At 44.7% G+C, this 13,957-nt stretch overlaps 2 protein-coding genes across 3 annotated transcripts in view; both read left to right on the top strand.

The window, feature by feature from the left end:
- The window catches only part of GPC3 (glypican 3), an 813,378-nt gene that overhangs the window by 129,740 nt on the left and 669,681 nt on the right, over positions 1 to 13,957 (top strand). The gene's annotated exons all lie outside the window — the stretch shown is intronic.
- On the top strand, positions 5,496 to 6,762 carry LOC138661940 (uncharacterized). The gene has a single exon (XM_069746958.1). It carries the CDS (start codon positions 5,518 to 5,520, stop codon positions 6,697 to 6,699), a length of 1,182 nt encoding a protein of 393 aa, XP_069603059.1. The 5' UTR covers positions 5,496 to 5,517; the 3' UTR covers positions 6,700 to 6,762.

Here is a 13,957-nt window from a genome sequence, read left to right as displayed (position 1 = left end):
CAGATCTTCTTTTTGGTGCTGAATGTCCCTGCTTGTCCACCTCTCATCAGTGGAGACTAAAGTGAGAACTGCAAGTGCAACTCTCGCTTCACCATGCTTTAACTGGATGCTGGATCTAGGCTATAGACTAAATCTTGATATGGAGCGAGAGATAGAGAAAAACTACAGCAAGCCGCTCAGTTAGGGTCTCTGTGTCTACATCATGCTCTCAGATTAGGTGGCAACAATGATTCCCTTTCCATTCTGCTTGTTGTGTATGGGTAAATTGAAATTGGATATAATAAAAAAGTTTCATAGGACACTGGTCCAACAGCCTCATTGGTAGTGTGTGCGTACAGCACAAGAGTCCTGCGAACCTTCGAATGGGCCAAATATATACTCCGCACATTGACCAATGTTAATCAATGTTTTAGTGCACTTTTCAGCATACACTAGTCTCATCCGTTTTGTGTATGAAGCAATGCTACTTTATTTAGCAGACATCTCCTGCACCCACCCACGGATCTGCCAACAGACCCAGTCACATCTGCAGTTTGTGTACATGACTGGCTAGAGAAGTCACATGTTTTTGTGGGTTTGCCCTTATGCTGGTTTACCCATTTGCAGAAAGTACAGAATTAAAAACTTTCATTGTTTCATCTATGAAGCCATAAGGGCAGTCTGTAGGGTAAACATAGTGACAGATCCCTTTACATCCCACTGAGGAACTTGAACATTTGATTCTGCTCCTTGGCATCTATTATGCCTGGCGTTATTACACAGGCACGGTACAATTGGCATATGCCCTGGTGGCTTTTGCAACCCTTTGGAACCCCATGATTGAACTCCAAGGGTGCTGATAGCAGAGAGAACACTTTAGGTGCTGGAGACTGCAACATCTAATGAACGGCATTGGAATTGTCTGTGGATGACGCAGGCCCAGCTAGACTATAAATGTAGTGTTAAATGGCACAGTGCATTCCAGCTTCTGTTTTATATTTATGGGTGTGGGAAAGAGTTAAACTTTCAGTCTTTTACATTTGTAATTCAAGAACTACTTGCTACGGGGGCAGGACAACCCAGGTAACATGGCTGGCACCTCTGCGTCCAGCTGATATTGTATTCATTCATACAGAAACATAAAATGCCACACTTTCATATATCTTAAATAATGGCAGATCTGCAGAGGACAGCAGAATATTACTCTGCAGGGGGAAGTTCCGGACATCGCTGTGGTCTTACTAGTTTTGTTAATTAGCCCGTGCATTAATCACCCAGCTGCAGATGGTTTCGAATGAGCAACTGTTTAGAAAAGGACTTGAATCTAAAGTGACAGTGGGACAGCTGCAAAAGTGACCACAGAGCATAGTCCAAACTGAAACACGTTCCCTATATCTACCGCAATGACTTCTATACAGTGACCACACAATAGCGTCTTCTTCCGAATATTCTGATTGTTACTATACAATGTTCAGTTCTAGTAATGATTAAGATAAGGACCAAAATACAAGTCCCCAGGCTGAGCGAGGATTAATAATGTTGGCACTGCAGAAACTAACAACTGCATTAGATTTGGTTGAAAAGGAAAAACCTATTACGTGATAAATTACTGTTTATTCAGTGGTAATGTGTTTTGGTATGATGTGACATGAAGGAAAGCCTTGTTGCAGAAGCCCTCACTGAATCGCCGTTTTTTACGTACGTGTTCTCTCCTTATTTGCCGCACCCATTATATAAAACCAAGAAAGAAGACAAGGAGATATATCTTGAATGAGAAAAATAGTTTTCTGTACTTTATTAAACAAAAATATATAAATAATCATAAATCATAATATGTGAAAAATAATAGGTGAAAGGGGATGGATTATTTGGGTAATATTGTTTGGTAGCCCATATTCCTTTACAAAGAAGGGGCGAAGTCAGATATAACAATTTATGTATCTTAATGATATCCTTTAGATGACATAACAGTTGTGTAGGTAGAGAATCATTATATATAACAATTCAACAGTCCTTAAATAGCCATAGGTTAGACCATAATAAAATAAAGAAATGGTAATTAATCCACTAAAGTATTAGGTCCTGATTAGGGAAATAACACAAAAATTGAGCTTCACTTAAGTTGGTACACATGCAGCTCATAAGCGCATGTTCACATTGGCCATAAACCATATAAAATCTACAAGAGAAAAAAAAATGAGCAGAGACCCTGCTGTAACTAAGTAAATAAAAAGCAAAAAAAGTGTATTTAAATAACACAGAGTTTTTAGTAATACTGTTTTTGATCAAAAATAGCATGAAAGCCATCCCACCACGACAAGGTAACTCTGACAGGTCCTACACTGTCTAATATTAAAACCTTACCATGTGTCAATGTTGACCTCAGTGGAAATAAGGACAGACAAATGGACTGGGTTCAACCAGTGAAACACCAGTCTGGGAAAGCCTTGTATACAATCTTTAGCTCAGAAACACGGAGGCCACACCCTGCTTGCACAGAATGCAATAATACACAGAAAAAGAACAAAAAAATTGAGCTTCACTTGAGTTGGTACACATGCAGCACATAAACGCATGTTCACGTTGGCTATTTTTGATCAAAAGCAGTATTACTAAAAACTGTGTTATTTAAATGCACTTTTTTGCTTTTTATTTACTTAGTTACAGCAGGGTTTTTGCTCTTTTTTTTGCCTGATTAGGAAAATGCAATAAAGGTCTCAAGTAAAGATACAGTATAGATGTTAGAAACTAATGGAAGAATGCCATCCAGTATGGGAAACTATTACCTAATGACATGGCAACATACGTACTATCAGCATCCAGTGAAGGAATCCTCAACGCACGCTTCACTGTATTATCCAGCTTCATCAGGAGTAAATGTGCGTTAAAAAAGGGATAAATATAGTACCATGTTTACTGGCTGCCATGTGTGGCGCGCATTCAGCAGGATGTGCTTCTGGATGATGGCAGCGCCTGGGTCCTAGGCGTCTGGAAGATACACATGACCGGATGAGATGTGAACAGTTGCATCGCTGGAACTTGCAAAGATCATAAGATGCTTTATGTTATACATAGCGGAATCTTTTTTTGTTGTTCACATACCTCTTATAATCTTTGCTGCTCATAATATTTTCTTGGTATTTTTGCGAAACGAGTGTTCAGAAAAACAAAATAGAGAAGACATGTGATAGGGCTGGCGGAATGCACCGAATAAGTATAAAGAAAGTAATAAGGTGCGTTCGCAGCTCGGGGTCCACCGTGCAGAAATGGAACCTGCTGCTAGGTAATGGCGGCACTATATGGCGGTACTACGCCAGAATAAACACGTGTTCTGTCACCCGGTTTGAATTGATGTGAACTCTGTTGCTTCACAGAGATGCAGGGAAACTAAGGAAACGCTGTGCCCTGTTAGCAGTCACAGGGTGCAGCAGATGGACGCTAGTGGGATCCCTGAAATTCACCCCCACTATCCTGGTGATTGATCTCGCTCTGACCCTCGGTGGCTTTTGAGCCCGCGCCTGAGGACGCTCTGAGTCAGATGCTGAGATCAAGCGGGATTTCCCACCCTACACTGACCGGTTGTCAGGACTACTTAAAGATTTACCGCACAGAGTGTGTACAGCGCCACTCTGGCAGACGCCACTAATCACCTTAACTAGGGATAGGAAAGCGCACTGATTGCGCACGGTGCCGCACTGTGCGGGATAGCACTGTCTGGCGCTAGGTAGCTTCCACCATTCGCGAGCAGTCAACAACTCAAGGGATGGGAATGATTCAGAGCTTTCATCCATCGACAGGCATACATCCACACACAGCGGCCATACGAACCTTTTATAGCTGTAGCCTTCCAGGACCTTCCTAGTGATCCAATCGGAGATCAATGCTGATCGCCGCTGATCAATGCTGGTTACAAAGGCTGAACCTGGAAAGGCAGCTGTAACCAAACGAACAGTATCTGCTTTAGCCAGATGCTGGGATCGACGTCTCTGCTGAGCAGGCTCTACTGCGGCTGGAGGAGAATGGGAGAGAATGGGGAAAAAAAATCAGTAAGCACATGCATGCCATCTGTGGGTTATCCAACTTCTGACCGTGTTTTTACTGATTAATGGGTTGGAGCAGCTTGGAAATTTTCTTTTTTCCATTCAAGAAGAACTAATGAAACACCGATGATGAAAATGGACACGCGGACCAATTATGGAAGAGAATCTGTTCCGTGCATTGCCTCACATCAAAATCGATAATTGACCCTTAGAAATATTTTATTGTAAGATGCGTTTGGGGTGGTATCTGTGAATAAGAGTAGAAATGTAGGAAGGGGCACATTTCATAGAACTTTGTAGGATACAAAGATGGTTTTGATATTGAGTTTTTGTGTGATGGGCAGTCAGTAGAGGTAGTGACAGAGGAACTATGGATAAGGTGGAAGGCTCATGGTGAAGACTTAAAAGGGTTATACCCAATTAGATTTCGGTTTGAGACATGGAGCAGTTAGGTCATTAAAAATATATATATCTATACTTAACTACCGATCCCATGCAGTGTATATTATACCAATAGGAACCCTTTATGTACTAAAGATAACACAGATAAAATATAGCTTTTAATTAATATACCAATTAAAACCATGCCACAAATACAACCAGATAAACACATAAAACACACAACCGTGCACTCTGGGATAAAGCCCCCGTCTCACATAGCGAGATCGCTAGCGAGATCGCTGCTGAGTCACAAGTTTTGTGACGCAACAGCGATCTCAGTAGCGATCTCGCTATGTGTGACACGTAGAAGCGATCAGGCCCCTGCTGTGAGATCGCTGGTCGTGTCGGAATGGCATGGACCATTTTTTGATCGTTGAGGTCCCGCTGGGTAACACACATCGCTGTGTTTTACACCTTACCAACGACCTCATTGACGACTCAGACACCGACATATAGGCGTGCATTTGCGTTGCCTTTTCCGCGCCCATTCAGTTCCGATTGGTGGTCGCTACTGCGTTCTGATTGGTTTGCGGCCAAGAGGCGACACATTACTTCCGTCCTTTGTTCCTGAGCGCGTGGTGGATTGCAGATCGTTGTAGAGTTCTCCGGCCTGCGACTCCTCTTCCATTTCGATAATCTGTTCTTCAAGGATTCTTCTGACAACTATACATTGTGCACGGTAGGTATTTTTGGGGTCGCAAGTGCGTTTTCATTTTCCCCTAAATTTTTTATAGGGCACCTACAAATAATTTACTGCTATCATTGCTGTGGAGGGAGGGAGTGAGGGCTTGGCTGCTATCTGTGTACATATACTTTTACACGGGCTGCTATTTTAGGGGGTCTTGTGCTTGCACACCCGTACAGCATGTTTTCTGTCATGCATGGTAACGGAATGGAGTGCATTTATTTTTTTATAATTTTTTTTTTTTAAATTTATTAACTTTCTCATCTTTTTCTTTTATGTGTTTCAGTTTGCAGCATCATGAACAATGCGCAGTGTGCTGTTGTGTTTGCTGCATTGCTGGTTGAGGAAGCTCGGCGGCAAGATGAGGCCCGGATGCTAGAGAGGCGTTCCAAACGAAAGCGTCGCATGTGGACCAGAGAATGGCTGCAGAAGAGGTCTGATTTGTCCCACATGCAACTTGTAAGAGAGCTTCAGGATAAGAATCCTCATGATTTCCGCAACTATCTGCGGATGTCTGAGGAATCCTTCAAACATTTACTGGAAAGAATTACTCCACTGATTCAACGGAAGGATACAGCGATGCGTGCTGCCATCCCGGCAGATGAAAGATTGGCAGTCACGCTGCGATTCCTGGCCACCGGGCGCTCGCTACAAGACTTGCATTTTTCTTCAGCCATTTCAAGGACCCTGCTCAGCGTTCTAATTCCAGAGACATGTGATGCGATTTTCCACAGTCTACGTAGCTACATGCAGTTTCCCAACACGGAGGAGGAATGGAAAAAGATTGCCTCCGATTTTGAGCAGCTTTGGCAGTTCCCTAACTGTGGTGGGGCTTTGGACGGGAAACATGTCCGGATCACTCAACCACCGAACAGCGGATCCTACTTCTTTAATTATAAGGGGTATTTCAGCATCATCCTGATGGCCCTTGTTAACGCGAATTACGAATTTATAAATGTAGATGTTGGCATGAACGGAAGGGTTTCCGATGGTGGTGATTTAGAGCACACACTCTTTGGAGAGCGTTTGAACAACTGTGAACTTCACTTGCCTCCCAACTCTGAGACTAGAGGCAACCTTAATTTTGTTTTTGTCGGTGATGAGGCCTTCCCGCTTCATCCTAATCTTATCAAACCGTTCCCCCAAAAAAGTCTAACAGAGGAAAGAAGAATTTTCAATTACCGCTTGTCAAGGGCACGTCGGGTTGTAGAAAATGCATTCGGTATCATGGCTAATCGCTTCAGAGTTTTCCACACGCCTATTAACATGAAGCTTGAATCGATAGACTTTGTTGTTTTGGCTTGTTGTGTGCTTCACAACTTCCTTCGCCGTCGCGATGCTTTGGCGTACAGTCCACCTGGCTTCATGGACTCTGTGGGCCTAGTAAATGGGGAAGTGCAGCTCGGTGAATGGCGCGCAAATGATCTCGCAATTGCAGGCCTTCAACCATTGGTACCTGGCAGAAACACCCACGATGCGAAGACCTGCCGAGACAACTACTGCCAATATTTTAACGGTCCTGGTGCTGTTACTTGGCAGCATCAGAACTTATAGTGGGCTACTACTGACATTTATACACTGTTTTAATTATTGTACTGATTTGTCTAATAAACTGTGTGTTTTACTTTGCAAAAGCTTTGTTTCTCATTCTTTCTGCAGTAAGGGCCCGTATATGCATACCTGTATTCCTATGTATACAGATACATCCATATACACCAACATTGAAATCTACACAGATACCTACATATACACATACATACTCACAGACATACAAATATAAATACCTATCCAAACATAAATACATATCCATACATTAAACCACCAACACTCCAGTCTTCCAGGGCAACCGGAGACGCTGTATTGATAATGCGTAACTTTTAGATATATGCATGGTAAACAGAGGGTGAGACCGATACTTATCAGTGTTGATATTTCATACACCTCTACGCGTTTCACCCCAGCGGATCATCAGGAGGCCTTGATATGTAGATCCCATGCAGTGGTAAATAAAGCCTCGGCGATTGGCTGTACTGGTCACATCTCTGTACAACAAGAATAGGATTTACAAATATTGGGATTTACAGACCTACAGGGAAGCAGCTGAGAACTGCCTAATTAGGGTATGTGCACACGTCAGGATTTTTAGCGTTTTTTTTGCAGAATTTCGCTATAAAAACGCTATAAATCCGGTCAAAAAACGCTAACATTATGCATCCTATGTTTTAGAATGCATTCCGCATTTTTTGTGCAGATGTTAGCGTTTTTTTCCGCAAAAAAAACGCATACCGCAAAAAATCCGGACATGCTCTATCTTTTTCCGGATTTTTTGCGGATTTCCTATCAAAAAGGTCATTCAGGAAAAAAAAAAAAAAAAAACGCTAAAAATCCGCAAAAAACCTGCGCAAAAAACACGCAAATTCCGCGAGAAATCCGCGCGAGAAAAGCACGCGGATTTCGGGCAGAATTCTCAGGATTTTGTCAGGAAAAAATCCTGACGTGTGCACATACCCTTAAAGGGTTTTTCTCAGTTTTGGAAAACCCTTGTCCTCCAGCTGTGCTTTATCCAACCTCCCTGGGGTCGAGCTCTGAGCCTCCATGGCTCCTTCTGGTGTCTGTTATAGTGTGCAGGGCTGATATCGTATCGTGGGCACAGTAGTCAATCGGTGAGCTCAGTGGCTCTGAGCAACTCATGCAGTCAACTTACAGAGAGCAGAGTGCAAATATAGGCTGAAGCACTATCGACATGATGTCAGGGCTGCAGACAGTAACAGACACCAGTAACAGTGACAGAGGCTCAGTCTCAGTCTAGACCAGTTTTTACATTTTTTTTTCTTAGACTTAAATATTAAATGTTGCCTAACACCAATGGGCTGACCAGAGCCGGACTGGGACTAAAATTCAGCCCTGGCATTTGAAGTCACACAGGCCCACAAGAAGTGAAGGGAGTGTAACACGACTATATAATATATAATCACAGCTGTATCCAGCATTACAGCTCAGTCCCCATAGAATGTAATGCAGCCAGCCCCATAGAATGTAATGCAGCACAGCCCCCATAGAATGTAATACAGCACAGCCCCCATAAAATGTAATGCAGCACAGACCCCATAGAATGTAATGCAGCACAGCCCCATAGGATGTAATGCAGCCCAGCCCCATAGAATGTAATGCAGCCCAGTCCCATAGAATGTAATGCAGCCAGCCCCCACAGAATGTAATACAGCACAGCCCCATAGAATGTAATGCATCCCAGCCCCATAAAATGTAATACAGCACAGGCCTCATAGAATGTAATGCAGCACAGCCCCCATAGAATGTAATGCAGCCAGTCCCCATAGAATGTAATGTAGCCAGCCCCCATAGAATGTAATGCTGCCAGCCCCATAGAATGTAATGCAGCACAGCCCCTTAGAATGTAATGCAGCCCAGCCCCATAGAATGTAATGCAGCCCTGCCCCATAGAATGTAATGCAGCCAGCCCCCATAGCACGTAATGCAGCACAGCCCCCCTAGAATATAATACAGCACAGGCCCCATAGAATGTAATGCAGCACAGCCCCCATAGATTGTAATGCAGCACAGCCCCCATAGAATGTAATGCAGCACAGCCCCCATAGAATGTAATGCAACACAGCCCCCATAGAATGTAATGCAGCCAGTTCCCATAGGATGTAATGCAGCACAGCCACCATACAATATAATGCAGCCAGCCCCATAGAATGTAATGCAGCACAGCCCACATAGAATGTAATGCAGCAAGTTCCCATAGGATTTAATGCAGCACAGCCCCATAGAATGTAATGCAGTCAGTTCCCATAGGATGTAATGCAGCACAGCCACCATAGAATGTAATACAGCACAGCCCCATAGAATGTAATACAGCACAGCCACCATAGAATGTAATGCAGCCAGTTCCCATAGGATGTAATGCAGTACAGCCCCCATAGAATGTAATGCAGCCAGTTCCCATAGGATGTAATGCAGTACAGCCCCCATAGAATGTAATGCAGCCAGTTCCCATAGGATGTAATGCAGCGCAGCCACCATACAATATAATGCAGCCCAGCACCATAGAATGTAATGCAGTCCCCCCCCCAATAGCCCCACAATCCAGCTATCACTCATTGATATATAATAATAATAAAAAAACACTCTACTCACCTTTCCTCTTGCCCCGCGCTGCTCCAGCCTCCGGCCTCAGCAGCTGCAGTCTGCCCGTCCGGTCACACAGCAGGTGCGCGATGATATGACGTCATCACGCACCCGCAGTGTCAGCGGCAGGCAGAGCGTGGAATGATGGGAGAGAGAGCGACAGCAGACGCTCTCGCTCCTCCATCACTGCATTCAACTGTACTGGCATCTATGACGCCGGTATAGTTGAATGCGGGGCCGGGAGTGTGCCGACAGTGGGGGGAGTGTGCCAACAGCGGGGGGAGTGTGCCGACACACACACTCGAGCGGCCCATTACTGCCACCGGCCCTTCTGGCATTTGCCAGAACTGCCCGATGGCCAGTTCGGCCCTGGGGCTGACAGATGAGCCCCCATGTCTTTTTCACACTCATCTGATGTTGTGATTGCAGTTGGTCACAGCATTTAGGAGGTTAGACAGCCCGGATTAGAGGAATCATTCTTCCCAGTTGTTATTGAAGGAACCTCGCTGTGAATCATTACTTGGCTTCCACTGTTGAACGCACATGAACAGTTTACGCAATTCCTATCGCGTTCATATACATCATGCCATCATACAACAGCAAATTGCACATATGTCAAGGGGGTATGTGTTGGAGCCAAAGCCATGGCCTAAAGCCTACCACATCAATTGCAGTTATCCATGTTGGAAAAGGATAATTTAGGCCCACTGAAACGTGGACAAGGGATGGCCACAGGACAAGTGTACAGCAACAATCATCAGACCGGCACAAAGATTGGATAATATAATAAGAATATTTACTAACCAGTTTATAAAACAAAAGAAAGGATGGAAGGTAAACAGTGTATAAGTAAGACATGCAATGACAGCAGTTACTATCAGTAACACCGACTAAGAGTATACACAGGTACACTTATACAGAATTAAGTTACCGTATATACTCGAGTATAAACCGAGATTTTCAGCCCATTTTTTTGGGCTGAAAGTCCCCCTCTCAGCTTATACTTGAGTCATATACCCGGGGGTCGGCAGGTGAGGGAGAGCGGGGGCTGTGTAATCATACTTACCTGCTGCGGCGCGGTCCCTGCAGTCCCTGGCTTCCCCGGCGCTGCAGCTTCTTCCTGTACTGAGTGGTCACATGGCACCGCTCATTACAGAAATGAATAGGCGGCTCCGCCTCCATAGGGGAGGAGCCGCATATTCATTGCTGTAAATGATCGGTAACTGTGACCGCTCAATACAGGAAGAAGCTGCAGCGCCGGGGAAGCCAGGGACTGCAGGTAAGTATACGGGGAGCGCAGCGCTGCGCTATATTTACCTGCTCCTCGCTCCGGTGCGGCTCCGTTCTGCAGCGTCCTCTAGCAGTGACGCTCAGGTTAGAGGGCACGGTGACGCAGTCAGTGCGCGCCCTCTGCTGAGCGTCAGTGCTGGAGACGGAGCCGCACGAGGAGCAGGTAATTATTGAAAGCGCTGCCATCCTGAGCGAAGAGAGGTGAGTATGTGATTTTTTTTTTTTTATTGCAGCACCAGCAGCATTCTATATGGAGCATGTATGGGGCCATAATCAACGGTGCAGAGCAATCTATATGGCACCGCACAGCGTGATAAGAAGCATCTATGGGGCCATAATCAAAGGTGCAGAGCAATATATATGGCACAGCTTTATAAGGAGAATCTATGGGGCCATAATCAACGGTGCAGAGCAATATATATATGGCACAGCTTTATAAGGAGACTCTATGGGGCCATAATCAACGGTGCAGAGCAATATATATATGGCACAGCTTTATAAGGAGACTCTATGGGGCCATAATCAACGGGTCAGAGCAATATATATATATATATGGCACAGCTTTATAAGGAGCATCTATGGGGCCATAATCAACGGTGCAGAGCAATATATATATGGCACAGCTTTATAAGGAGACTCTATGGGGCCATAATCAATGGGTCAGAGCAATATATACGGCACAGCTTTATAAGGAGAATCTATGGGGCCATAATGAACAGTGCAGAGCAATATATATATGGCACAGCTTTATAAGGAGCATCTATGGGGCCATAATCAAAGGTGCAGAGCAATATATATATATGGCACAGCTTTCTATGGAGCATCTATGGGGCCATAATGAACGGTGCAGAGCATTCTATATAGCACAGTTGTATATGGAGCATCTATGGGGCAATAATGAACGGTATGGAGCATCTATTTTTATTTTTGAAATTTACCAGTAGCTGCTGCATTTCCTACCCTAGGCTTATACTCGAGTCAATAAGTTTTCCCAGTTTTTTGTGGCAAAAAGGGGGGTCGGCTTATACTCGGGTCGGCTTATACTCGAGTATATACGGTATATGGAAACAAAAAAAATGCAATTAATCCTTTCTTTGCATAAATCAATAAAATGACAGTGTTGTGCCCGTACTTTAGTAATACATTTTTTTTTCTCCTAACTAACTGGACCTCTATTAGGCTATTTATATACAGTACAGACTGTTGAGATAGGCAATTCAGTATCACAATGGACATAGCGGTCAGAGCACATACAGTGACCTGACAATAACCCAAAATAATAGAACGAGCTCTGAGACGTGGGAACTCTGCAGACCGCAATCCCTAATCCTCTCCAAACAACACTAGAGGCAGCCGTGGATTGCGCCTAACTCTACCTATGCAACTCGGCACAGCCTGAGAAACTAACTAGCCTGAAGATAGAAAATAAGCCTACCTTGCCTCAGAGAAATACCCCAAAGGAAAAGGCAGCCCCCCACATATAATGACTGTGAGTTAAGATGAAAAGACAAACGTAGGGATGAAATAGATTCAGCAAAGTGAGGCCCGACTTTCTTAACAGAGCGAGGATAGGAAAGATAACTTTGTGGTCTACACAAAACCCTAAAGAAAACCACGCAAAGGGGGCAAAAAGACCCTCCGTACTGAACTAACGGCACGGAGGTACACCCTTTGCGTCCCAGAGCTTCCAGCAAAACAATTAGACAAGCTGGACAGAAAAAATAGCAAACAAATAGCAAAGAAGAACTTAGCTATGCAGAGCAGCAGGCCACAGGAATGATCCAGGGAAAAACAAGTCCAACACTGGAACATTGACAGGAAGCATGGATCAAAGCATTAGGTGGAGTTAAGTAGAGAAGCACCTAACGACCTCACCAGATCACCTGAGGGAGGAAACTCAGAAGCCGCAGTACCACTTTCCTCCACAAACGGAAGCTCCCAGAGAGAATCAGCCGAAGTACCACTTGTGACCACAGGAGGGAGCTCTGCCACAGAATTCACAACAGTACCCCCCCCTTGAGGAGGGGTCACCGAACCCTCACCAGAGCCCTCAGGCCGACCAGGATGAGCCACATGAAAGGCACAAACAAGATCGGGAGCATGGACATCAGAGGCAAAAACCCAGGAATTATCTTCCTGAGCATAACCCTTCCATTTAACCAGATACTGGAGTTTCCGTCTTAAAACACGAGAATCCAAAATCTTCTCCACAATATACTCCAATTGCCCCTCCACCAAAACCGGGGCAGGAGGGTCAACAGATGGAACCATAAGTGCCACGTATCTCCGCAACAATGACCTATGGAATACGTTATGTATGGAAAAAGAATCTGGGAGGGTCAGACGAAAAGACACAGGATTCAGAACCTCAGAAATCCTATACGGACCAATGAAACGAGGTTTAAACTTAGGAGAGGAAACCTTCATAGGAATATGACGAGAAGATAACCAAACCAGATCCCCAACACGAAGTCGAGGACCCACACGGCGTCTGCGATTAGCGAAACGTTGAGCCTTCTCCTGGGACAAGGTCAAATTGTCCACTACATGAGTCCAAATCTGCTGCAACCTGTCCACCACAGTATCCACACCAGGACAGTCCGAAGACTCAACCTGTCCTGAAGAGAAACGAGGATGGAACCCAGAATTGCAGAAAAATGGCGAAACCAAGGTAGCCGAGCTGGCCCGATTATTAAGGGCGAACTCAGCCAAAGGCAAAAAGGACACCCAGTTATCCTGATCGGCAGAAACAAAGCATCTCAGATAGGTTTCCAAGGTCTGATTGGTTCGTTCGGTCTGGCCATTAGTCTGAGGATGGAAAGCCGAGGAAAAAGACAAGTCAATGCCCATCCTACCACAAAAGGCTCGCCAAAACCTCGAAACAAACTGGGAACCTCTGTCAGAAACGATATTCTCTGGAATGCCATGCAAACGAACCACATGCTGGAAGAACAATGGCACCAAATCAGAGGAGGAAGGCAATTTAGACAAGGGTACCAGATGGACCATCTTAGAAAAACGATCACAGACCACCCAAATGACTGACATCTTTTGAGAAACGGGAAGATCTAAAATAAAATCCATAGAGATATGTGTCCAAGGCCTCTTCGGGACTGGCAAGGGCAAAAGCAACCCACTGGCACGAGAACAGCAGGGCTTAGCCCGAGCACAAATCCCACAGGACTGCACAAAAGTACGCACATCCCGCGACAGAGATGGCCACCAAAAGGATCTGGCCACTAACTCTCTGGTACCAAAGATTCCAGGATGACCAGCCAACACCGAACAATGAACCTCAGAGATAACTTTATTCGTCCACCTATCAGGGACAAACAGTTTCTCCGCTGGACAACGATCAGGTTTATTAGCC

Source organism: Ranitomeya imitator, chromosome 2 (genome assembly GCF_032444005.1).
Source record: "Ranitomeya imitator isolate aRanImi1 chromosome 2, aRanImi1.pri, whole genome shotgun sequence".
Taxonomy (NCBI): Eukaryota; Metazoa; Chordata; class Amphibia; order Anura; family Dendrobatidae; genus Ranitomeya; species Ranitomeya imitator.
Note: the sequence above shows the minus strand (reverse complement) of the source record. Positions and strands in the feature narration are given on the sequence as shown.

Excerpts from the sequence above, each read along its gene's own strand:
- LOC138661940 (XM_069746958.1), top strand. The coding sequence starts at position 5,518 with ATGCTAGAGAGGCGTTCCAAACGAAAGCGTCGCATGTGGACCAGAGAA.